Source organism: Anas acuta, chromosome 6, assembly GCF_963932015.1.
Source record: "Anas acuta chromosome 6, bAnaAcu1.1, whole genome shotgun sequence".
NCBI lineage: Eukaryota > Metazoa > Chordata > Aves > Anseriformes > Anatidae > Anas > Anas acuta.
The window spans coordinates 15,277,529-15,305,343 of NC_088984.1; the positions used below are offsets into that span (position 1 = coordinate 15,277,529).

The following is a 27,815-nucleotide window of genomic DNA, read 5'->3' on the forward strand; positions in this document are numbered from 1 at the left end:
TTAAGAGAAGCAAGTCATTCATTATTCATATATGCAACTAAAAAAAAAAAATAAATAAATTGTTTTCAAAGCCTGATACTTACTTCAGACAAGAGAGCTGTGTAGTCCTGTTCTGTCTTCCTTGTGAGCAAAGAGAAGGCAACACAGAAATCTTTGCATACCTTGCATACAATTTGCAAATGTCTCTTTATTGACCAGAAATATACTCTGGATGCTTAGATGGTTGGACAGGCCTGTAATTAACTCAATTAGGTTTCTGTAAATCCAGAAGCGCAACTAGTGATGGCCAGTCCCAAATTTTCAATGCCTCTTAAGAAGACTGAATTTTGAACAACAGAAACACAAAAAGAATGAAGTGGTCTGTCTAACTTGTGCAGTGTCTTGCCTAACCTCTCCTGTTGGGGATTGCTTCAACCCCACCACACCCCAAGTGTGGCTCTCTTTGAACATTATACAAACAAGACGAGGTTTGGAGGAAGAGGTAATACCCTTTATTAGACCAATCAGGATGGCTGGCAAAATTAAACACGGTTTCAAGTACATAAAATATCCTTCTTCAGTTAAAATAGAATAGTCTTTCTCCTATTCTTCAAACAGAAAACAAAAATCAAGGTTAAATACAAGTTGGAATCAATTGCTCAAAGTTGAATTAGGAACGTATCACACCATTTTTGCAGATCATTTTTTCCTGCAGTCTAGAAAGGATGTTAACAGGCAGCAACAGAAGGATGGCAAGCGCATTATGTCCTTGGGGAAAAAGAGGCAGTTTATAGCCTGCAGGCTGCTGAAGGACTATTAAACGAGGAGAGCGAAGGGAAAAATCTGTGCAGTATCACCAATATTGTTTGTGGATTTTGATACCCAGTACACGATCCTACAGACCTTGCCATGCCCAGGTCTCAGGCTATCAAACCTATGTCTTTTACTGCTTTATAAACGCAACTATCTGAATGGAAACCAGCAGCCAGTGAATAAAGTTAAGTACATTCCACTACATTCACAAGCTGGTAGAGTCCATCTTGCAAAGACAACTGTTTCAAGGGCTGAAGGTTTGCTCAAGAAACGTGTTGCTACAAGCAGATGTTTCGCAACCTTTGCCTTAGGGACTTTCTGCATCGTCCTGCATGGCCCGTGCTGCTTTGGACTGTGTGTTGAAAGGTCTGCAGAAAGGCAGTGTAAGCAAAGGTGTTAAATACCTTCATCTTTATAGTACCTAGGAACACTGGTGTAAGTATGCACCTTTCCTATTTTTTCCCCTCTTGCTCCTGCAGTCTTTCTGGACTGTACATTTCCCTGTCATCAGGAATTCTCAAATGTAAGAGAAAACCAGAGCTGCCATGGTGTCCCATCCACGTTTACGCTTGTGATCAAGCGATGAGGCTGGAGATGCATGGCAGAGCATGCAGCTGTAAGTCGTGCCAGCCCCACGCTGCACCTGATGGCACTGGGACGGAGCAGCCTCCCTGCAGCGCTCGCCTGTGCTGAGGGGACAGGAGAAGCGCAGCAGAACCGCAAAGACCAAGCAAGTTTCACTGTTGCCACCTCACCCGTTTTTGTGCCAGGCAGGTCTCAAGACAGAATAGGAAAAGACCGCAGCTGTTGGTTTGCTCAGCCAATGTGACCGCAGTGACGCCTGCAATAGAGTATACAAGTAGCATGCTTTGTGGTATTATTTATTTAGGAACTGTGAGTAACTACAGCCGTAGCGTTCTCATCTTTGCAATTCTGATGGTTTAACAAACAGGGAAAACATTAGCATATTTTTATTAAGGTACAAAATACACCCCATTGTTGCCTAAAACATTTAAAAACGTGAGAAAAGCTCTGTATGCTCTAAATCAGATTAAAACCTTTCTGTATAAGGAATTGTGGCAATACTGTGTTTAGTATAACAAGAGTTCTTTATCAATTGAAAAGGAAAAGACATGCTGGCAATCTGAACTTAGCAACAAAGAGTAAAGCAGTTAAAAACCATTGTGTCATCCACATTAGTTGAGCTTTGAATGTTGAAGAGCAAATCATATGAAACACATACACAACTAGGTAATATCAAACAACCTAAGGTTGATATTGTACACATCTGTAATAAAGTACACTGACTACTTAATTGTGAGGATTTAAGGTATTTTTTTTAAAGAGGTAACCTTTGAAATGCAAACGGTTGCACTTTACACACAAAGTGGAAAAGAAAAAGATTCACTTTTGGAATGATACATAGATATAAGACACTTTCTGGATTATGCTTATCACCTTTCAGCCGCTGATATTACCTCTGAGCAACAGCAACAAAAAAAAAAAAAAATTAAAAAGTGCCAATACTGTGAAAGGAAAGCAAAGTTATTAAATCTTGAGTGCATTAACAATTTCTGAGAAAAAAAAAAAAAAAACAACGCAGGGTTTTGGATTTTTTTTTTTGTTTCATTTTTTTTCTGCATTTTAAAAAAAGGCAACAGCCTTACTGGTGCAGGTTCAAGACGAAAACAAGACAGTCAAGCTCATAAGGTACAAATAAGGTCCTATATAGGTTAAGATTCTTTGGAAACTGCTAAGTATAAAGGAGTTTTTAATCCAGACTACTGTCTTTTTTTGACTACTCCAAAAATCTATGGGAGTTTCCAGCTTACCATCAGTTGAAATCTGTTTTGCAATTGCCAAACAAATGCAAGTGAATTTTTAACTAACCTGTGATTCCATTCACTCACGTGCACATCGAAGCCACTGATTGTGCAATAACATCCTTCTCACAGCAGCATATATATGAATCATAAATCAATATTAAACTGACCAGAACAACAGAAAATATCCTGTCTTTGCAGTCTTTCGGTCTGTTTCTTAAGTCGGCAGCTGTAACTGCGCTGAGGTGACAGGTTCTATAAGGGAAAGTTGATAAGATTAGAACTGCACCAACAGCATGCTGAGAAAGGGCCGTAGATGTGTCTGAAGTTAGGACAATGAAATTACATTTAAAACAAATGCAGAAGGAATCATGCCAACATAGAAATTGCAATGCTGGCTGTATCAGACCTTCCCTTATAGAAGCTCCTGCTCTGGGAGCAGCGTGTTTCTTTGGACTGGAGAGATTCACTGCATGTCTGGCAAATGATTCCTTGTAAAGTAAACCTTAGGGAGCCAACTTAGCTGCAGTTTTGGCTGAGGAAAGTGATGTTATAGAGCTATGAGCTCAGTTACCATACTGCTTTGCTTTAAGAAGCTCAGAATATAATTGTAACTTGTTTTCCATACATTCTAATTTTAAAATAGACTGGGCAACTTACTTGATGACTTGCTTAAAGTAAATCCAATCATGCTAGCAACTTAGATTGCCTGCTGATTTCAATTAATGCCCATACATGAAGCAAACAGGTATCAACTGATCATGCTGAAAAAACAACCCCCCGAAGACCTATGTATCACACAAGGTGCTTTTGATAACTTGGTTTTCTGAGCCTTATAAGGAGAGTCTTTAAATATATTTTTATCAATTTTTTTTTCTTTGAGCCTTGTTTCATTCTTCCTCCTCCTCTTCATCTTCTTCTCCTTCTCCTTCGCCTTCTTTTCCCATTGTTTCCACAAGGAGTTCTGCGGTGCATGTTGCTTCCCCAAGGCTGTTAACAGCTTTGCAGGTGTATTTGGCATCATCGTCCCCACATACTTCAGAAATAGTCAAAGAACAGTTCCCCTCCTCATCATAATCTATCTGAAAGTGACGGGACTCCTTGACAGGCTGATCATCTTTGAACCACATTACCTCAGGGTCAGGATAGCCTGCAATAGTGGAGAGAGACCAGCAATTGCAATAAACGAGTATTAACTCATCTGTAATTACTTTAAACTCCAATTTCACATCTGTGTATGGATATGGCAATATGCTGATACACAGATATTGCAATGAATTCAGTGTAAAATAAATGCAAATGATCTGAGTTTTTTTTTTCTTTTATTTTTTTTTTTGAAAGTTAGCTCTGAGGTACTGTCTAGATACCACTTTCCATCACTTTTTCAATGTCTCCAGACAGCTTTTCGTACGTCTTGATCATCAGCCAGAAAGGGACTCTTAATAGCTTGTGTGAGGCTTACCTTATGGTGCAGCTTTTGTGGGACCTGCAGTTCCCACCACTGAGATTTAGGGTGTAAAGAGGATGGTATTTAGGGCTACAACTACAATTCAGAATCCTTCTCAGGTTGCTTTGTTGCAGCTGTTCTGAATTTTCCTCCTCTTATTGTGTTCCTGACAAACCAGCCCGTCCTGTGAGGTGACCATGGAACTCGTTTCCCATTTGTCTTTGTTAGGATAAACAAGGGAGTCTAAGAAAAGCATTTTAATTATGCAGCTCGGAGGGAGTTTCCAAGCCTTTTGTGAAGCAAATGGCTCTGCTGTACTCGAAGCACCCAGAGCAGGGCTGTACAGTACATGCTGAAGAACAATCCCTTATACAGTACTCTTGGCTGGTGGAGCAAACCAAAGGCTCATCTCAGCCAAGTCCTGGACTGTGACGAGAGGGTGACTTCCCGCTGAACAGAAATAAAGTGCAGGAATCCCTAGTGCACAACGAACATTACAGAGATGCACTGGAAAGTCTAGAACATCAGCGGTTCCAAACATCCACCCGTTTTATTCCATGCAGTACTTAGGCACATACCCCTCACGCTGAGCATCCATCAGCACCAATAATCCATCCTCACATCTCCGCTGTGAGGTAGGAAACACAGGCAGTGAAAGAGATTAGGAGCACAGAAACAAGCAGAAGGTCAGTGAAGCAGGTTCTGAAACTCATTTTAAAATTATAAATTGTCTAATTTTTAACGCATGCAGTATGGTACCCACTCTATCCATTTTGTTTTAACGGCTCTTCTCTTCCTAATCTCCAGTTTTTGTCAACAGCTGTAACATAGGAGCTTCAGTCTCATTGCAATAGAAATGCAAGCAGTCAGCCTTCAGGGTATGAGGCTGATCAAGCGAAGCTCTTAGGAGTCCCCTCATAAACTTGTTCTATCTGCATATTCCAGTCTGAATTTTCTTCCTTGAATTTGCAAGTTAAAACAACAACAAGCACATGCTGCTTACTAGCTGTGACTTTGGTAATGAGCACAATTATATTATTATTTCTTCTGCAAATACAGTTAGGAACTTCTTTGCCTTTAACACAATGCATGCATAGCTTAAAGTCATCTTAATGTCACCTGAAACTTTCATTTCAGACAATGACTCCCTACTTGTTCTTAGTTTCTGCTTATCAATCTCTAAGAGTAATTCTTGCAACTTACGGCACTACATTGCATCTTTTTTTTTTTTTTTTTCTTTTTTTTTTCATTTTAATTGTTTTGACCCTCAAAAATCATCCTACTGCTCCCACTCGGTATTGTAAATTAGTGACTCACACATTGACTCTTGGAGGCTCCTGCTCTATGGCAAGCACAGAACAAGCCCATGCTGCTCCCAGTAAATTCTGTTACTACAACACATCCATGCTGTGACATGCAGATATTGGTAAACCAAAATGACACCAAAACAACAGTAACACAGGGAAAAAAGAGCTAAACTACAGCACACTGCAGAAAGCTGGCAGGGAAAAAAGAAAGAAAGAAAGAAAGAAAGAAAGAAAGAAAGAAAGAAAGAAAGAAAGAAAGAAAGAAAGAAAGAAAGAAAGAAAGAAAGAAAGAAAGAAAGAAAGAAAGAAAGAAAGAAAGAAAGAAAGAAAGAAAGAAAGAAAGAAAGAAAGAAAGAAAGAAAGAAAGAAAGAAAGAAATATGCTAATTGAATGTACCTTCAATTTTGCAGTCAAATCTAGCAGCACTTCCTTCCACAACCTCCATGTCGAGGATGGTTTTAGTAAAATATGGCTTTACATGGGGCTTTTCCTCAGCCACTTCTTCAAGGAAAGCATCTGGAGGAGATTGAAAAGGTAGTTAGTTATTTTACAGGGGATGTTCTCAAAAGATGCATTGCATTTTTTATGGTAATGAAAGCATCTTTCATTTAATTCACTTAATTCTTCAAGGCTGATGGGACAGTCAGGACATTAACTGCTTAGTTCTGTGCCAGTCTTTCACAACTGAACAACTATTCAGACCATAAATAGAAAGAAATCAACATGCAGGCCAACCATGCTATGAATAATCTTTGTTATTTTTTTCCCCCTTGAATTTGCTTGTATGCAAATCCAGACATCTGCTTGTCAGAGGGGTAAAGTACTTCAACTTGGATCAGGCCCCCCGCAGTCCGTGTGAGTGGCAGGATGACTGGCTTCATTTCCAGAAGTGTCAAGCATCTGCACCTCTGATCGATATACACCACAAATCCACATTTCAGCTTAGGACTTAGGGGAATAATGTAGGCACGTTCTTTTTTAATTATTATTATTATTTTTTTTTACTTGTATTTTTTTTTGGAAATGCTCCTGTCTGAGAGGCACGGTTAAGCCCCAGTACAGCTCTTGGTTACAGCAAGCGTTAATACTTTACTGCTTGCTCGCTTGCATGAGAAGCTAATACATCACTGCAATCTTTGTATAAACACACATTCCCAAACTGATACAAAGTGCAGCTGACAAATCTGCCTTAATTCCTTGCCTTTAAAAAGAGAACAATTTACTGCCAGTACTTACACTGGGGCATTCTGAATAGCAGAATACAAGAACAATGACTTTTTGATATATATATATATTTATAAAAAAAAAAAAAAAAAAGAAAAAGAAAAAGAAAAAGGTAACAACAAAAGAGAGAGAGCAGAAATAACCTACTTGACAATTGGTCTCTAGCATTTTGTCGAAAGTTTTAGTACGATTGATGGAGAGGTAAAAAGGTGGTGCAGCAAGGTTCTTACCTTCGTTCTCTAGTTTGTCTGCATTTATCGGGCTGGTGGGCGAGCTCCCAGAGGCCTTCCTCCCACTCATACCAGAAATCATTGCCATGGATGACAGTCTTCCTATTGCTCGGACAGCATGGCCTGTTTTCTAAGACATAACACAAAAGGCTTCTGATCAATCCAATCCAAAAAGCATGTGATTTTCTGTAACAATGGTGCTTCGGACAAATTAGCTGGGATCTCTGCAAACCGCACTGGAATTGTTGGACAAACTGCTTATATATAGCTCTGATGTTTTAGGAGAGACAGAGCAGGCTGGTCTGAATTACCAAATTTAGTTGCAGATATAAACTTCCCCTGATGAACTCATACCTAAATGAATGTCTCTGTTAGCTGAGGATAAGAAGCACTGTGCAAGAGGACAGCCAGCAAAAAAGCTATGTACTGTTTAACTGGAACTTAGTTCTGGAGGAGGACGGGTTTCTCGATAGCCTTATGGGCTGGACTGAGTTTCATCAAGAATGAACAAGCAGCTAATACGAAACGGATGAGAAAGTACCATCTGCATGATGGAAGCAGACCTCTGACAGGCTTGAGAATCAACCACCAGGACACTAAAATACACTCAAACTACATTGCCCTGGTACGGACGTGTGTATTTTTGTACAGCTTGCATGAGCTCCTAAGAAACACGTAAAATAGAATGTAAGAGGAAATATAATTAGATTTACATAAATCAGTATTTTTTTTAGGGTAATTAAAAAGCTGGATCCAGCATTTTATGTATCAACTACCCTAGCTATCAGAACGGCACAGATGGACCTGCTACAACAGTTCCAGCGTTAAGAAAAAAGAAGACACGGACACCAGATAGGGCAAATAAAACTGTTAATTCAGTCTGACTGAATCCCGAGCTTGGTGCCTCAACAGGACAGGCACTAGGGGTTTAGGAGAATGAAGCTACCTCAAAATGAGGGTATTTTTAGACAGGCCAGGTGGATAAGCTTTTACCACAGTGTTCAGATTTCTTAAGGGTAACATAAACCCCTGGCCCTCAACAGCACAGAGCGGGCAGGGAGGGAAGGCACTCAGACCCCCAGAAGCACAGGCAAATCTACGCTTGGGCTCATGACCCCTGTGCCTTCCAGTAGCCTGACTCGGATTCACGTGTTACATGTGTGCAGCCGTGCACCTTCCTCCTGCTCGCCCATAGGCACCAAACCTGCTCACTGCATTCACAAACTGCCCACACCAGAGTTTTCCCTTGCAGCAGAAGCTGCCTGGCACGACGTGTTTCTTGGAATCACACACATTAGAAATACAGAGACTTATTAGGATAACAAGCACACTTGTATATCCTCTTCGTTACCTGCCATTTTCTTCTGGCCATATATTTCTTCATCCTATCTTTGGAAAGTTTTTTGGCTTCCATGTTTTTGGTGTCTTTTTGCAGCCATGGATGCTGAAGACATTGAGTACAATTTAAGCGACTCCTGTTTTTACATAAAAAGACTAGTCAGTGTTGCCATTAACGGTAGCTGCTTTAACATTATTTCTCTCTCTCTTTTCTCAGAGCTGATTTTTCTGTTTCCTAAATTTAGCATCGTAGATCACATGCCACTGCTTTCCCAGCCGTGCTCTCTTCCCAAACTCACTTTCTCAATTTCTTAGCTTTTTTTTTTTTTTTTTTTTTTTGAGAGAGAGAGAGAGAGAGAAAGCTGTGCATTTTCATGCGTGAATAAAACGTTACAAAACAAAGCATGAAAAGCCATATGTTTTAGGCATGGAACATATACAACAGAGCCTCGATGGCAATGATCCAGTTACCTCATGCCTGCCCTGTCCCAGATCTCCTTTTCTTCAGTTACGGAAACTTCCCCTTTCCCACCACTTAATACCCTCCTTCCCTGCAGCACTAAACATAAAAAAAAATAAAAAAAGAAATGTCCAATTCTCTGACCAAGCCACACCCATTCTCCATTTTGTTCGTGATGCACACACAAGTAACCCTCTGTTCTCTACCATCCGATTGCAAACTCATTGGAAGAAGAATGTTTCCTCTCCTTGGTTTGTCCCTTTTTTTTGGTCTCCCGTACACAGGGTTTCCAACTCTGTTTTTTTTTCTTTCTTGCCCAATTCCTAGATTTGTAGGAAAGCTGTGGTACTCAGAGGCACCGCATTCAAAAAGTAACATGCGAGCTAAACCTTGCGAAACTGCAGCCCATTCAGATCAAGACAGAGCATTTCATGCAGAAGCTGCAGTTCTTACACAGTGGTCACGCTACAGTAAAGGACGAGGGGACACACAAAGCCTCAGGCTGCATCTTGCCTGGAGGAAAGCAAAAGCAGAACGTGCAGAGGATTAAAAGTAAGCCCTCCATTGAGCCCCTGTGCTGTAAACTAAACGGGAGCTGCACACACAGACAGGCGGGCACGCGGAGCTCCTTATAAAGTATTGCCAGAGGTGCCTGCAGCGATGTGGAGGTTCACAGCGGGGGAAACAAGAATGGCAAGTTCAGCTAAATGCAAACAGAGAGAGTGTATCAAGTCCAACGGCTTTACTTCATATCTTTCTTCAGTAGATTGCTGATAAAGTCCTTGGCATCGTCAGAGATTTCATCAAAAGCCTCATCATCGAAGTCCCACGTTGCTGAGGTCACGTTGGCCAGGGTTTCGTTGTCGTTGTCTCCCATGAAAGGAGAAAGTCCACTGACCCTGGGGGCAGAACAGACAGACGGACACAGAACAAACAGTGACATTTTGCAAATGGAGGAAATTAAAATCCTGCGTAGCAGCTCTGATGTCCTGCAGAGCTCTGTCAGTAAAAGCTCCCTTCGCCTTCCCCCTTCTTTTTAATAAAAAAGACACAAAGCTCACTACGGATAGCCATGTGGGGAGGAAACTAGAATTTTGACTGCAAAACTGAAAGGAAAATGTTTCTGCTTCTTTCTCTCTTCCCAAGATTTTTGAGGAGTGAAGTGGAACTAGGTGAAAGTGGAGCATACCAGCTTTTCAAGTGACTTGTGTAGTTCTGCATAAATAATACTGCAAATTTCACACCAAATTCAGTTGAATATATTTTTTTGTGTGTGTGTATGTATGTTTTCAGAGTGACCTTACTACCCTTACCATCAAATCCAGGTTTCTGTACATTTTATTCCATTTATTTATGCAGAGAGAGGCCAGGAAGAAAAATGCTGCATGAAATCAGGACATTCAAGGGGCTGTTTTGTAAACAAAACCACACTCAGCCCTCTCCCCGCCGCAAATTATACTGCCAGATAAAAGAGTCCCACATCACTGCAGGCTCTAGAGTTATGCAGATGCACCCAGAAGTATTTTGGTCTTTATGTTCTCAGTCAGTCATCATGATGCGTGAAATAGAAATAATACTCTTTTATAACATAAGTTGAGCTTCCAAGGCTTTTAACTCAATGTAACTGATAAATTGCAAGTGAAAGGCAATTACAGAACATCACAGTGTCATTTTTGCAGAGTATCTTTCCCTCGTTGAGCTTTGTTGTTTATTATACTGTACCTTTGTGCATCCAGATACTTCTGGTATCTGTATATTTCACCCTTTCAGTAAAAAAATTCAGGCGAAAGGTTGCTTTATTCCTTGGAACCGCAAGCTATACAGTTTTCCAGGTCTTCTCCCTGGCATGCAATTTACATAATAACCTATTCTTCATGAAATTTTACAGACTTTATTTCCTTTCTCTGTACAATCATGTAAACTACTCTCTTAAACAACCAGTTACATTTCAACAGTAGTGTTGTGCTGTTTTTGTTTTTGTTTTTTTCCTTTGGAAAAATAAATGGAATTTATTAGCGTTCTGAAAATATTGTATGGAAAAATATTGCAAAGCCACTGAATATCACAGAACAGATTGGTTAAAAAAAAAAAAAAAAGAGTAGGGATCGAATAAAGTGAGCTATTAGATTAATAATATTAGTATGATCTCCAGTGAAATTATTTTGCTATGTTTTGTTACTGGTTACATTCAAAATCTCATTCAGAATTTGTTCTTATGGATTTTACTTCTATAGGCAAAGCAGGAAGACACTCTTTGAAGTCTCAGGCGAAGCAGACACAAAATCTTTTACCATTTCTGGAAGCTGTATGCAGTACCGTGGAGTGCAGAGTCGTACACGTATACTTCAGAAATTTGCTAGTAATAATACATGAGATGAAGATAAAAGGTTGTTTTTTTCCTCAGACAGAAGAAGGTAAATCAAAATAGAAGGAATCTGCTGTCTTGTTGTCCATTATATGGTGTGCATTCAAACAGAAATGTGAAGCCTGCCTTAATAAATGTAGAAGGTGGCACAACCCATTTATGAATGTATCGCAGGCACAAGTTACAGAAAGCTGAAGGATTAACACACACACACAAAAAATACTCACAAAACCAACCTACTTTCTCGTAACTGTTCTCTGTCTTTGACACTTACAGTTTGCCAGGAGAGGTTTTATGCCTGACAGCACTGGCGAGCTGGTGTAGCCACTGCAGAATGAGAAGGACTCTGTTTTGCCCTCATGCACATCAGCAGTCCTGGCCAGGTCAGGTGCTGATGCAAAAGCTCTGTCCTCGAATCTGCAAAGCACTCCTGCAAAACCCTAAATCTCTTGCCTTTTCCTGTTTGTAGTCATAGACCATCGTTCTCCATAATGTTTTAGGAGGTGAAAAGATCTCATCCATATTGCAAGTCTAGATTTTGGCTTCCAGATATCGATTTTTTGTCTTTTTTGACTATGTAGTAAGCACAATAATCTTTCAAGCAATTCAGTGGCTTATAAAAGAGCTCACAATTTATACAAATGACAGGTTTGTGAGGTATTTCTTTAACTCATTATCAATTTAGGGGATGCACGTCTTCTTCCTTCATGCTGTTAGACTTCCAGGGGAAACACTTGGGTAGGCAGAGCAAGAACAATCCCATTTCCCTTCAACACTTTGTCAAAGGATGGCAAATGTGACCTTTGCATAGTATTACCACAAATAGTATTATGCAGCTCTTGTGCTATAATAGCTTGGCCTATTTCCAGAGATTAAAGCTGCTGTATTGAGAAATCACTTTCATGCTAAAGAGGCTGCTGCAGATATTGCCCATTGCTCCACGCTGATATTGCAGATGCAGGGTTTATAGAGACATCTCAGAGACAGCTAGCTTTCAGGGCAAAGGGAATGCGTGTCACACACATCTTCTGAGAGATGAGGATAAACAGAAAATTAAAGAGGTTAAAAAGAGGTTGTTTGGCTTTTTTTTTTTTTTTTTTTTTTTTTTTTTTTTTTTTTTAAGCATTGCGTGACAGGATTATCTGCTAAAATCTTAATTGCTTTTGTAGGATTGACCCATTCCATGCATTTTGTAAATTGTCAGGTTGGTTCCCATTAAGCTGCCATTCGCTTTGCCATTCCAAACCCCAGTGTAACAGTACCCATTCCAAGCTTTCAATGAACGTATTTTTGTATTTCTGTATGTGCTGTGCCAAATTTATATGTGTACAGAAAGTAAAAAACAAACCAAAACCAAAAAAAAAAAAAAAAAGCTACTAATGTAGGTTATACCCAGAAATTCTTATCTTTATCACAGATCTCACTGACCTAAGTCTTGGTTGTTCGTTTCTTAATGGCCATTTAAAGTAATAATAGCCCAGCAACTCTTTTGACAGATTATGGAAACAATTTCTTTTTGGAATGCTGCAGCTAAGTGATAAAGATGAGCTACCTCTCCAGAAAATTAATACTGAGCTTACACTGTGAAGTTACTATTAGACAAGAAGCAAGTTGTTTACTGAAAACATTTTTCCAGCTACTTAACCAGGCATCTTCCTGGCGTGGTAAGAACCATTTGTTTAAAAAGTCTTTCACGGTTTCCACTTCTAAATAAAGGAGAAAGATATTTTATCCTCTAGATGATCCTTAACATTTATTGGTCTGTTCTAATGAAGCTCTCAGGGCAGGTTTAGAAATCTTAAGATCAAAAGGGGCCAATGTAGTCACCAGTCTTACTGCCTGTGTAACGAACACCACAGCATTTCACTGTCACTAATCCAGGAAAGATGAGCTTGCTGCATGTCCCAAAAAGTCAGACTCTGAGCGTTCCTCTGCAAGCAGTGTCTACAGCAGCAGCTGCTGACACTGAGCTCCTCCTTACTGTTTTTGCATTGCATTAATGGTGAAAAAAGCAACAAATTTCAGTATGAAGAGAACTTTATCTCAATCTGATAAAAACTGTGCAGGTCATGCTAAAGAAGCCCATTTAGGCAGGGATAATAATAACTGCACCCTGAAGAACATGTAGTAATTTAATTCTTTTACAAGTGAAATAAAACAAATAATTAGACTTTTGTCTAATACTTAGACCTTTGTTGAAGACTTGCATCCACAGTACAAAACAATCTTTTCCTTATCTGACTCACACCTGCACCAGTCATCAAAGGGAAGAAATGGACCACTGAGACCCATGTAAACGAATGCAGCTCATTGCTGAAGCTGGGCGAGTACTCTGCTCTCATCCTACTTTTACGTGCCTGGTGGATTAATGTGGAATCACACCTTGCCAGTGCCACTGACCAAATTATTCATCGCCTTTTGAGCAGTAGAATTGTGACATCAAAGGCCTCTTAACTTGCTTTATTGAAAGAACAAGGCATGCTCTCTCATATTTATATTAACAAGGCTTAAAATTTTAATATGACATAGAGCCGAATGCAAGTCAGCAGAGAGTGCTGTGCTTTGTCAAAGTCCCAAAATAAAATAGAATTTAGAAGTTGCTTCAGATTACTAAATATTGGAACTACTGGCTATCCAAATGTATCACTGGAAAATAACTAGAAATAGAAAAAACAAACAAACAAACACACACCACCCAAAAAAACAAATTTAGTAAAATAAATTGGACAGAAAGAGCTGGAAAGAATTCAGGAGGTTTTAACCTTCACTAGATAAAGGTTACTGCAAACACAAAAAGAAACACTGAAATAGACATAAATGGAGATGATATACACAAGCTATAATATTTGTGGCCTGTTACTTCAAAGGCAATATATCAACTTAAATATCTGGGACAGTACTGTGATGCAGAACAGGACAGAGAGCAAGATAAAAGTGGAAGATAAAAAGCATGAGGTGGAGAATACAAATAGGGAAATTTAAGGAAGAACAGAGAGTGATGAAGAGACACAACTAAATGAGTTATCCAGAAAGATTAAGAGGCTTTAATATATAGCTTAGAAATGTGGAAAGGGTACACTATTAGTTGTAGGATTAAGTGACTCATGCTGTAAGGAAGACATGCAGCAACCCAGCAGAGTGCAATATCTGTATTTATGCCTGCATGGCAGAAGGAGAGAGGTTTTCCTGAAGGGTTTTGAAGGACTGATTTCACTCCGTTTCTTACTTGAGGATACATCCCACCCATTAGTTCTTCTGCAGGGAAGACCCTTCACCCACAAAGATCTCTTCGATAGCTCTCTGTGGAGCCTGGGTTTTATTTCTGTTGTGCAGGACACACCAGGAACACATTTCTCTCTAGGCTGCTCTCAACTCTCCTGAATCCTACCAGAAAAGAGGTGTTGTCAAGTCACGCAATGCTTTCTGCAGTTTCCCTTAAGGCATATGATGGACACAGCAGCAGCTTTGGGCCATCAGCTACCTGTAGCAGACCTGTCCTTAGGTCCAGTGCCTCAGCAGTGGTCACCTCTTCCTTCATGACCCCACTCACCACATCAGAGAGAGGGAGGATGTAAATGCTAAGTTACAAACCAGCGATGGTATGTGAGGCAGACACCAAGGGAGTGAGTCTCACACTTTGTGAATGAGATTTGGCAGTTCTGAGCTCACAATCAAAACAGGAAAGCAGAGTTACAACTAATGAGAGATCCAATTCTCAGTGACTTTTATTTGCATTCTGTAATGGTGATGTGATGGTCCCTTTTGGATCGTAGCTCACAGTTATAAGTCTGCAAAAATAGCTGGACTTTAGGAAGTGAAGACAGATTTGGAGCCTGTCACTCTGGAGTGGGAAGGGAAAGTCCAAGCGATGACTCACACCTCTCCCCTCACTTCTGTTACTTTATTCTGATGGCAAGAAACAAATGCTGATTACTACTGCTGATTGTTATTGTGGTGATAGTTAGGCATCGAAAATGAGATGATTTTCATTGCATTTGGGTAATGTTACTTTTCCCTCATGGGGATTTAAACAAGCTTAGACACATTAGCAAACAAATTATTTCACAAGATATTTCACAAGGCACATCGGATCAGGTGTAACCACCCCAGTCCTATCAGCTGAACATTACAGCATCCAGGTATCTTCTGGTGGCACAGAAGAACTGGGAAGTTGCAGTCGTGCCGCTGCCAGCAGACTGACCTTTGGTGAGACATTTCACCTTTTCCCTCTCTGTTTCACCTGCTCCGTTTGCCTTGCCTACTTAGACGATGATGGTGTGACCCACCTGTAACGTACATGAGCAGCAGCCCTGGCTACATGACATGGGAAGACACACAGCTGCTGCCACTGACTTCTTCTGGGCTTGTCTGGCACCTCACATGATAGGTTACCTGCTTATACTGCAAGTACACAAAACCTCATCATATACTTTGGTAACAGACAAAAGCAAAAGATGTTAAAACCCTCCAATGTGCGTGTCTCCTGTGAATGCTTTGTTCCTTAATGTGTAAAAGGCCTCTAGAGGGCAATGCAGCATTGATTTCACTGGTGATTTTTCCATAGCCATGCAGGCAGTCTGGGATCTCTGCACCACTTTTCCAGTGCTCTGTAACTCAGGAGGCCTCAGAAACTAGAGAAATAAATGCATTTGTCTTCTGATTACAGCTTGTGTGGTCTAAATTATTTGAACTACAGAATGATCCAAACGAGCTTTCAAGGTCCAGAAAAAAAATATGCTGAAAGTGAATGGAAAATAAAGGTCCTGTAAATAAACTGGCAGAGCAAAGTGACCTTGAAAAGTGTAGCACACTTCCCATATGAATTGAATAACAGAAACATTCAAAGTCTTTGCTGGGAGTAAGAAAGTTGATGCAGTAGCTTTTGCACAGGACTAGAGAAAAAATGATTTTGCTTAGTTTGGAAATGAGAAGGATATGAGAACAAAAATAGGCTGATAAGGCAAGCAGAATCACTGACAGACTGAGTAAAGGCGAGGCAAACACCTCCGCATTGCCAGCTGCCAGGGACGAGGCTGGCCAGGGAGGGGGGGTTCTTTTACAGAACAAAGTAAAGCATCGACAGAAGCCTTTTAAAAGAACAAGTGAAAAGTACATCTCCCTTTTCCTGAATATTGAAACTAGAGTGAGGGAAAAAGAACCGTGCTCCAAATTGACTTTCCCATTTCATTCGTTTATATGGTATGATGTTTTTTATGTCACAGTTGGAGGAAGATCAACTGATGTACCAGGCATGAGACCTGGGAGATGCTATTTCCATATACATTTCTCTAAGCCCTCTGAAGTTCATAATCACGTTATCAAATCACATATAAAGATCACACCAAATACACACCAACCTTCCAAAGTATTTCCATGAGGTTTATCCATGCTACTTATAAAAAATATTTATCTAATAGTTTGCATTTAATAATAAATGAAAATGCACCGTGAACAGATAAAGTAATGCTGGAGTATTTTAGTCTGTCCTGCAGAAGATGTACCCTGAATAAAAAGACCCCCAAATTTCACAAAAATCGTCTCTCTTGAGAATAAAAGAATAGGAAGATACTTAGCACATGACCAAACATTTTTCTCAAACAGCTTGAAGGAATAATAGTTTGAAGTTAATAATAAAATACTGACACGTTGTCCTTTAAATGAGATGAAGTGTTGCTGGTTTATGATGTAGGATGTATAACACTAAATGGCTAAATTTCCAGAACTTCTAATTCTGCAGTTCACCAGTTATACCCTTTAGACAACAGAGAATTTTTATTAATCATGTTGGAGGTTGCAGTAGAATAAAATAATAAATAAATAAATAAAAATTTGAAGAACACTGAGGAGTTGATGGAAATTTCATGTGTTCATAAACTGTAAGGATTTGAGTCACAAATAGCAAAGTACTCACAAGATGTAGCAGATAACTCCTATACTCCACATATCTGTTTCATATCCAATAGGTTCATAGTTTATAACTTCTGGAGCCACAAATTCAGGTGTCCCAAAGAGAACTTTCAGAGAACCTGCACTTTCTGTGAAGAATGAAAGAGAAAACTGTTAACTGCTGCATGCAGGATTTAAGAATTCTCCAGTTATTCTCCAACAACAGAAAAACCACTTTTGCTCTCATATTTGTGGTTTTGTTAAAGATTCTTACCTGAAAAACATAAATCATGCCTGAACTGCTATTGTCTCAGCTGACACGTGAATAGTAAAAAAGAACGACATGTTAAGCATCCTTTACCACACAGTACAAGGCACATTCTAAGAAGGTTATTATTGCAAGGAGTTTGCACAACACCAGGACTAAGAAAGAAGAGAACTTTTAGTGTTTAATTAGGTTTGCATGTTCTGAAGTACACGAGTGTTTGAGCCTCCATTGCTATAAGCAGCTTCACAAGAGGATTTCAGGATTCTACGGTTAAAGATGAGTTTTCACAAATTATTCAAGATTTATTAAAGCCCAGGGATCTGTATTTTATGGCAGAGATAAAGTAATGATAAAGTTATAATAACAAGAAATATTTATTTTAATCCAACATATTTTTTATAGATTAAAGAGGAAAGAGAATCAATACCGGGTCGCAAGTGTCACAGATAGGAGGTGAAACAAGAAAACAAGATGACACACACCTAATGGATCACTACCTTATCAATAAAAGTGGGTTTGAGCCTGCTCTTGAAACCAGACATGACTACAAGCATACCTCTGGAGCCCCAAAGTGGTGAAAAAAGGGGAGATATCTTACATTTAGCTCTGCTTGTGGATGCTTCTGAAATGATCCACAACCAAGCTACTGCTAGCAATATGAACTGTAAGAATCATGACATAGGACATAGGAACTTTGTCTTCATCTTTCTTGTGCTGACCGACTGGTATTACTCTACTGGAAAATGTAGTGATGAAGGTAGAATAAGAACCAATACAGAATCTAACATTACCAGTTTATGCTACCAGTATGCAACTAGGAGTGATACGTCTAATTTTTACTGATAGTATGAAACACAATGTAATTCACTAAGAAGGTACTAGGTAAATCTCAATAGGCTCAGTTTCTTTGATGGCTATTCTAAATAGGATGGGAAGAAGAGGAAAAGAATAAGCAAGGGCAGGCAGGAAGGAAACTATAAGGAATAAATTAGTGATGGGAAAAAAAACACAGTCACAATTTAAAAAAAAAGTATTATAAAAGTAGAAATATGTCAGGAGATAAATTGTTTCTGACTTCAAACAGGCTTGGATTTAGGTTGAGATACTTGTGTCCAGTCTGCACATGTGCCTGAATAATCAGCATTTGCCTTAAGTGAGACACATTGCACTGTGCTTATCTTTTGTGCAAGAGTAGTGTCCAGATTAAGCACAGTACAATGATAGAGAGAGGAACCATCCCTCTCCCAAAGAGATTACCATCTAAACAAAGCAGATATGAATGGGAAGAAAAACAGATGTAACAGATTCCAATCTTGCTTCTGCTAAGGTAACCACATGCAGAGATTTGCAGCTCTGTTATCAAGAGAAAAGGTTGAGAAAAACAAAACAAAATAGCAGGTCAAAGTTTTGAGAAGACTACAATAAAAGCTGCTTGTCCACAACACTGAATCAGTACAGAGCATTTTTATTGACTCAAACTTCCATTACCATACTTTGCAACATAAATGCTGATCCAAATTCTGATGATGCATTTACAGTTACCTCCACTTAAAACTGTTTAGTCATTTCATAAAATGTAAGCATGCATCTATGCTGGTACTCTTATGATTTATGTAAATCCCCACTTTACAACATGAAAATTGAAGGATATATGGGGTAAAGAACTTCCCTCAGGATTGAATGGTATGCTTGCAGGTAATTTAGGCACCACCATAGTGAATTCGCTCACAGTTGTGTCAGTTTCTCATTTTGAATGTCGTGAAACACTTTTTGCACTGCTCAGATGTGTTGATAATAAATTAATTGTGGAAACCTCATTTTCACATGTAATCTCTGCTTTCAGAGACCTCTCTATGCAGAGAGAACTCTGTTCTCCCCATGCAGGTTCACCAGCATCAAGATCCTTCCTGCCTGATTAGCCTTTAAAAAAAGCACGTGCAAAAGATATCCCACAGCATCCCTATACTAATGAAACCAGAGCCTTCCTACAACAAAAAGACCCTTTTCCTAATATCCAACCTAAATTGATTTAGCTAAAATGAGGACGTCTTCTCCATAGAGGTAATGAGAAATCCCCCATTCTTTCCAAAAACAAACAGGAAGCCTAAGATACCATTTTCCCCATTTTTTTTTCCACCTGTCCTTATGAAAAATTACCAAAATTTGTCACAAAGAGCCTATTTTCTAAAAGCTTCATTGTGATTGTCTAAATCTCAGGCTGGGATTTTCACATCCAAGTTTGGAAGCTTTTCTATGCACTGTGTAAACTACCATGAGCCACTGTGTATGTAAAAGGCTGGTGTATGAAATGTGCTGCCCATAGGTCAGAGGAACATTTTTTGAAAACACGGCATTTGAGTGCAAGCATACAAAGTGAAAGAACTGATACAGCATTTTCTGTGTATAAAAGAAAAAAAAAAGAAGAGAATAAGACCTTTTCTGTGCAGTAATATGTCAACTCTTTACCCAGATGTTTACAAGCTTGGTACACAGTAGGATCTGTGTTTGGATATCACTTAGTTCAGACAGAAAGCTGACAAGCTAGCTGCAAACTGTTGCCGGCACTGTGTATAGTCAACTGATTAATAAAAAAATATCTTTACAGTACTCAAAACCCGTTCTCTTCTGCTCAAGAAGTTTATCTTAAACAGTTTTCTACATGTGTTCCTCAGCACACCAAAAAAGGTCAGGAAAATATCCCACTGCGGCTTTGGTATTTCCTGACAGTATAAGAAAACTAATTAGCTGCAGCAAATGATGGCAGAAGGAGCTGATTCTATTTTCTCTAAAACTGATTGAAACAATGAATATTTAGAACCATCAGTTTGCGTTAGTTACAAAAAAATTAGAAATAAATCTCAGAAGCTGAAATGCAAAATCAGTCACTGTTCCCTCTGGCAGTCCCTTGGTTGAGAGCTATCTGCTGCATCGGGGTCACGGACACAGCACGAGGGCTCCTAATCCCACATCTATCTCATCAAAGTGATTTTGACAGTCAATTTCAAAATCACAAGGCTTGAAGGAACACAAATGGAGGAATGTGCTGTCAGTTCTCCATGTAAGACAATTAGCAAAAAGAGGTCACGTAGTAAAAATTGTTTTAGCAAATGGAACATCGGGGGCATGGAACGGGAGGGCACTTTCTCTTGCTATGGAAATGCCACACACCCCGCGTTGTCCAGAACAGCAGGCTGGTGAAAGAAAGAGCAAGTACCTACAATGTAACTTTGCAAGAATTAGCAACACATTAAGCCAAATGAATGTACAGCATTGTATAACCAAAATCAGGTTCAGTGCCCATAGCTCTCATATTTTGACATTAAAAAAAAAGAGAAAAAAAAAAGAAAAAAAAAGTTATATACAGGTTAGAGATTTGCCACATATGACATGACTGTAGCAGCTCGCAAACTAGTATCAGCCATGCAATATACAGTGATGCCTCTATGTTAACAGAAAAATGGAAAACCTAATGGGTATGAATGAGACACTGAAAACAGCATCTTTTGCTGAATGTGGCTTTAACTGGGGTGTCAAGTTACGAAGGTAGCTGAAGAAATTTCTATAAAAAGGTGTTTTGTTGTTACGTGCCTATCTGTTGCTGTTGAAAACCACTCACTTCAGCAGTAAAAGTATGGTTTCCCAGGTTGACAGCTGGAACATCCGGAGATGAAGTCTTTCACACAGCTGGTAACAAAAATCTCACCACTGGTGAAGGAACATAAATGGTGCCACGTGTTTTTTAATGAATGAAATAAACGCTTAGGTCTCTGAGTTCCAAGACTCATATAATGTTGTGCCCAAGATTCATGCAATGCGCTTTTGGAGTTGAATATCTGAAATCTGAAAAGCAGATTTGTTTTTCCCTATTTTTTCAACATACCATTTTTGGGTTGTTTTAGCAATATTATATTCTTGGGTATGTTATAGTCTGTTACTTAAGTATCAAAAGAAGTAGGATGAGCAGAATATAGCAGGTAATATAAAACAGGTTTCAATTTCAAAATTTACTCTCATTAAAATGTTCTTTTTTTAATAAATATTAATTATAATTTTATTTAAAGAGTGAAGGGGAAAGATTATAACTAAGAATGTAGCTGTAGGCAACTTTATTCAGAGTTGTTCTAATCAATTTAATGGCAAAAGAGTGACAAATCTCAGCTCAGCCAGCATAACATCTTCATAAAGTGTGTTAGCTCCTTTTAATTCTTGGAATTATTATTATTTTCCCTCTTGTGAAAGTGCAGGATTAAAAAAAGATCAGTGTGTGATTTTGGCATTAACACTGAACACAACTGGAGGGCTGCCTTCTAAAGCTAAGTTGACAATGAACAATATGAAGAGAAGAATCCTCCATGGTCTTTGGCTTTCAGATTGCAAGATTGCAGATCATGCTGGAAAACTTAGTCCAGAATGAATGAAAAGAAACAACTAAAAACACCAGAGGAAGAGGAGGAGCTTGTCAAATGGAACTTTTTTTTTTTTTTCTCCCTCCCCATTGTATTATTTTAAGTAGTATTATTTTATTAGTCATTTTAAACATGACCAAAGCACACCTTTTTATAGAATTCCTCCTATATTTTACATATATAACAATATATTGCTAGTTAGGATGGAAAATGAGAACACTAATGGGTAGGTGTAAATTCAGTGTAACTATCCATACTTGAAAGTTTTCAGGAGCATCACCTTAAATCCTGCTGTTGAAAAAGTTTCAAATATTTGTAATACTACTCATGCAGATTGAGGTTTTGTTCCATGTCTTAGAGTTAGAAAGTTAGTGTTTTACAATTTCTCATAGTAAATGTAATATTTGTTAATATTAGTACTTTTGTATATTTTACCTTGCAATCTACAGGTATACCATGGTCACAGAAAAAAACAGCTACTTTCTGCAAACTTTCAAAGATGAGGTGCCCTCCTCTCTCTCTGGAATGTGTTATTTTCCACTTTTCTATTTTTTACTAATTTCATACTTATTTGTATAAAACATGTCTGTTTACTCATTTAAATGGAAGAATATAATGGTAAGAATGATTTAACGCTTGTCCCGTCCTCTTCCCCATATCATACTGAAAAAGAAAAGTCATTACCTAATCTTCTTGCAAGTCCGAAGTCAATGAGTTTGATACTTGTACCAGTCTTGTTGACACACATAATATTTTCTGGCTTCAAATCCAAGTGCACAATACCCTGCTTATGGATGTACTGAACTCCTTCTGAAATCTGTCTCATATATTTAATGCATTCTCTCTCTGTCAGTTCAAAGTCTTCATCAATAATTCGTTCAAAGAGTTCTCCTCCTGAAACCCTAGCAAAGACAGAAAAAAAGAGGGCTTCTGTACCATTTTCATTTTGAGAGTAATCAAACTATTTCCTTTACACAAATCCAAATATTTCAAGCTTGCAGTAGTCACTCCAGAATACAATCTACATTTCTTAATGGCATTATCCTTTATCGTTCAGCCACCTGCACCAGGCTGTCAATTGCATGCAATGTGGTTGTCAGACCTCTGACGTGTCCATGCCACCACTCCAGACTCCAAACTGATGTTTCTCACTACTTTCCTCCCTTCTACGCTCCATTACTACACAAGTGCAGGTGACATAATTTAGAAATTAAGAAAACTACAATACAGGATAGGAGGGGAAAAAAGTACGGATCAAGAGTATGATCCCAAAGTATGGGATGGGTCGTAGAAAAGGACAAAACTTACAGTAGATTAGCAAAAAGGCATTTGGGAAGAAGGGAGGCTGAGGGTGACAAAGAATGTCTGCAGAAGGAAGAATTCGAATGATATGTTTAGTTGGAATGTAAAGCTCAAAGGATAAATTTCTGACCCAAGTGAGCTCAGTGGGAATTTCCCCCTTAGCTATGGCAGGGCAATATAATCCACAACTCTTTCATTGCTTGTATTTTTAGCTGAACCATCACCACACTCCTTGTAGGTCAATTCCATTTTTATTCTCATTTAAGATGTGAAATAAGTGGTCTTTCACGGGTAGAATCTCCTGCATCAGACTCTTTGTGGAACTAAAGTGGGACAGTTCACATAGATTTAATAAAACAAAATGCATTTTTTTCTTTGTTGCTGTATTTTATTTATTTTATTTATTTATTTTAATTCTGAGTAATCACCAACTGTTTCATCTGTTCATGTCCAAAGATGGGAACTATGTTTTTGCATGCAGCAGATGAATGACCGATACTGAAGGGAGCAAGGGGTGTGCAGAGCAGATTTGCTATTAGAAATCTGCTCTAATTGAAACGTTTCATGGTCTTTATATGGCTTAACATTTTGCAGCATTCATACTTATTGCCAAATGTAATTTTAGTTACAGTAAGAAAACACGCAAGTAAAAAATGGCCTTGCAATGTTTGCAAGTTGTCAGATACATGATTATACCCCTCATATCCTATACTGAAATTGAAACATCTGGAGTTCTGGGCACATCTGTTGCTTTAGCATTATATGTTTTCAGAAAATATATAATCACAGATGCTACTGCAGTTTCCTGTTAACACAGAAATAGAACAGCACACTCTTGACACATTCAGAAGTTGCATTGGATTAGAGCACATTTGTAACATAACGCCAATAATATGGGGATAGATATTGAAAAAACAGCTCTGATGAGTCTGGGATCAAGTATTTTGTTACTGCAGTAAGACATTAACTTGTATGGATGCATTTATGAAAACATCTATATGAAAAATATTTATAACCAGAGCACTCTGCAATTCCAAATGATAATCATCCTGATACTAAAAAGCATGGATTCCTTTTTGATTGTTAACATGGATGAATTTTTAACAGAAAACTAACATATTTTTTAGATCCTTAAAGAGAAAGTTTTCCAGAAATTGTACGATTGCCTCAAGCACAACTTTTTAGCATACAATTTTGAAATGTTTTACTGCTAATGCATCTGCATGCTGTTTTTACCTTAGGACCACCAGACACTCTGGAAACATCATTAAACAGCAATTGCATTTATAGAATGCAATTTTTTCCATTTATATCCTGAGTGAAATCCAGGTTAATTTTTCACAGGCTAGGAAGCTGAACTGAATCAATGCAGATTTGGTCCTGCATACACACAGGAGGACCTGCTTCTGCAGGCTTTCCTCACACAGTCACAGCTGTCTCAGAATCCAACGTCTAATCAGGTTAATGTGAGGGAAATATTCTTCTCTATAGAGTCAGAGAATACACACTTAAGGTATTTGATTTTAATATTTTGGTCATGGAAGAACAGTGAGAAAACGCTACCTTGGGGATGCCCAAGCAAATACTCCCTGCATTTTGATAAATCTTCCTTTGAAACAAAACCAAAACCTTAGAGACGTGTGTCAACTTAAATCATAACAAATAAATGGAGACATGCAGAGTTGACTGCTGCAATTTTGCTTTAATAATCTTAATTTTCAACACAATAATTTTCTTATCTGTGTCAAAATAAACTGACTATCTGAAATATGTAACAATGTACTTTAAAGCACTAGCTGCCAATGCTGAATACTGTTCACAATGTGCTACTGTTTTTTAAGCTCCTTTTCCACTGAGATGCTTATTTTGGAACAGATCTTGTATTATGTCTGCAAAGGAAATGCCTGAGATTTGCCCCGACTTCTAACAAATGGTAGTAGATAAGAAGGTTTTTAGGGAAGAGCACATCAAATGATTGAATCACTATTGCATTTAATTTAAAATGAATGACCAGAAAAACAAACAAACAAACAAACAAAAACAACTAAATTTATTACATATAAAATCAAACAATGCAAAATAGTGGCATGACAAATTGTAAAACGAGAGAGGAATTGCTGGGCAAAGTTTAAAAGCTTGTAAGAAAGACATAGGAATAAAATTAAAATGAAAAATTCAGGATTAATATCAGGAAGAAAAATCCAAAGGTGCTCCTTGTCAAAAGCTCCACTCTGAGTAGCTGCTAAATTCCAGTCATTGCTAACATCTAGTTTAGCAGAGGACTAATGGCAGATGAGCTTGATTTATTTGAAATCTGCTTATTTAGACTCTGGTAGGAATAAAAAGAATAGCTTCGATACGAAGAATTTTTGAAAGTACTTGCCACAACTTCCCTGACATGCAAAGAAATATTAGCTTAATAGTTAAAACAGAAATGATCCATTGGAGCCTTTCTAAACAATACTGGTGCAGTTGCCGTGCTGTGACTGTCACCTGGGGACAGTGACAGTGCAGAGGCCACCAAACCATCTGACATGAAGGTGTCACAGAAGCATCTCACTGCCCAGACCTGCTCCAGAGCAGGGACTGATGGCTATTGCCTGCCTGCTCCCCCTCCTATGGCTCTTAAAGCTATGGAAATTTCCATGTGGGGTTTCAAAACCCAGTGTAGCCACCAAAATCACATCCTAATTAGACTGGTTAGCAAAACTACTTTAAGTTTGTTTGTATTTTTGTGTATATATATTTTTAATAAACACCCTTTGTTTGCAGAGGGGAACTAATGGAGTGTAAAGCCCTATGATATTCAAACATCTTTATACATTTCCTTGTTTTCCATTAGGTCTGCCAGCTTTCAATTCCAAGCTAAGTAGGGCTCCCTTCCCTTACCATCATCAGCTCGTTCAACTTCTGAATCTAAAAATAAAAGCACCGCCTTGCATGTAAGTACCAAGGTTGTATAACGGCATTTCAGTCTCTGAAATATGCCAGTGCAATAGCAGCTTTCACATAATCTAGGCAAATGCCAAGAAAGCAAGATAATAGATAAAGTCTCTTTGGCTCTTAACAACCTATTTCTCGTTCAGCAGTTCCAGCCAGAAAAAAACAGCTTCTCCTTGCAGCAGACAGTGCATGAAAGTGCAGCTGTCTAGATGTGGCAGCAGCACAGTGGCTGATGTAACTTTTTGGGAAACCACATCAGCACAGATCAGGATTTCCTTTTCTTTCCAGCTGCTACTGCCACAAGTATGGGATTCACACTAAGCAGGTGCATTATGCATGATGCAAACATCACGTTGGTCATGCACGCTCATTCTTAGTGTTTCTGAAGTCTGACCACTACTTTCCACTCCTCAGTGTGCAGATACTTTTCTTATAATGAATTTTAGTTTATGAACATGCTCTCAACTTTCTCTTTTTCTGAAGAAAAAAAAAAAAAATCTATCTTCAATGCCTAAGTTCCAGCCCCGTGAGATGCTTTATAGCACTGCTTAAAGTGCTTTTCTTCTCCTTCCCACAGTGGTGTGGAGTTAATAGCCCAAAGCAGTTTTTGTGAGGTGAAGATAGGTATTGCTATCTTACTCAGCAAGTACATGAAAGCAACCTAGGCTGTCTTCAAATCCAGCTTTACTCAATTGTAAATCTTGTGATAAAGAGTGTAATGACTTTTAGGGAGATGAGAAATCCCCTTCTACAACTGTGACACCTGGACCTTGACACAGAATCTGGCTTGATATTAAGGGCAGATCAAGTCATGTTTAACTAGATTTTTTTTTTTTAAACAAAAAATACGAATATGGAAAAAAAAATACAATTTTGAAATACAAATTTGGAAAACAAAAATACAAATGGGTTACAACGTAAACCATCTTTCTGCATCTCCTGATCTAGATTTGGAGCATTCACTGTGCTGACCTGTGAATATTTCTTAGATGGATTTCCACTACTAAAAATAAGTGTTTTACAATCAGAGCATTTATGTTGTTGCAGGAAAAACTCATCAGACTAATCCCTTTTTAAGGTCTCTTAAAAATATAAAAACTGGATATTGCCCTTGATGTGAACAAAGTGTTGCCAATACCTCTTGGATACTATAAATTTCCCTGGGTGCTTTTTTCATAGAAATTCAACTATTTTGTTGTAATATAGCTTTAAGGTTTGCATTTGCAAGTATATCTTTCTTCTCTACAGTCTGTTATTCATCCATATTCAGTTCTTTGCAAGAGATAACTGGTTAGTGTTTAGGTGAAATTTGACACAAGCTTATTCAATATCTGTTTAGAACTTCTTAAAGAAAAATGTTTTTTGTCCTCCTTAAGCACTTTTTTGGTTCTAAAAACAAGCCAAATTACAACTAACTTTTTTTCCTCCCCTCCCAAATTGGCAATAGAAGAGTGAGCTGCAGAAAAGCACCACACTTACTAGATTAAAAACCAAATGAAATAATGAAGTCTGCAACACATTGACACTGATTTTAAAGAAAGACATCACAGATTTACTTGCACAGTTTAAACAGCTTGGATGAATGACTGGAAAAACTTACAAGGTGTGAAACCCTGCAGACTCTGAAGTGTCTGTCAGTCACCCATATCTAGGTAAGTTGCTACTTTTGTATGCACAATTATTTCCAACTTTATTAGGTTTGTTAGCGTGATTTGTTTTATACTTACATTTCCAAGACCATAACGATGTTGGCTTTTTCTTCAAAGGCATCTACACATTGGACGAGTTTTGGATGATGTAGACAGTTCATGATGCTGATTTCATCCCTTATGTTTTCTTTTTCTTTTGCAGAATATGCTTTGAAAAATTTTCCTGCCCACACTTTTCCATTCTTCTTTTCAACAAGCCTAAAGACTTGTCCAAATTTGCCCCTGAAAACATACATCTATTTCCATAAAATGTTTTTACAATGCACGGTCCACAAAGACTAGCAAAATTTTACTAAATATGCCAGTGCAACCACA

General features: G+C 38.5%; 1 protein-coding gene across 3 annotated transcripts in view; it reads right to left on the reverse strand.

Moving 5' to 3' along the window:
* Nucleotides 1–468: 468 nt before the first annotated feature.
* The window catches only part of MYLK (myosin light chain kinase), a 204,388-nt gene continuing 177,041 nt past the window's right edge, over nt 469–27,815 (reverse strand). For all 3 annotated transcript variants that reach the window (XM_068687510.1, XM_068687511.1, XM_068687508.1), the window contains 8 exons: nt 27,519–27,722; nt 22,231–22,448; nt 16,898–17,021; nt 9,368–9,520; nt 8,175–8,298; nt 6,824–6,953; nt 5,766–5,885; nt 469–3,765 (listed from right to left, as the gene is read on the reverse strand). In XM_068687510.1, the coding sequence (XP_068543611.1) occupies nt 3,506–3,765; nt 5,766–5,885; nt 6,824–6,953; nt 8,175–8,298; nt 9,368–9,520; nt 16,898–17,021; nt 22,231–22,448; nt 27,519–27,722 (1,333 nt within the window). In that variant the 3' untranslated portion in view covers nt 469–3,505. The remainder of the gene's footprint in view (nt 3,766–5,765; nt 5,886–6,823; nt 6,954–8,174; nt 8,299–9,367; nt 9,521–16,897; nt 17,022–22,230; nt 22,449–27,518; nt 27,723–27,815) is intronic.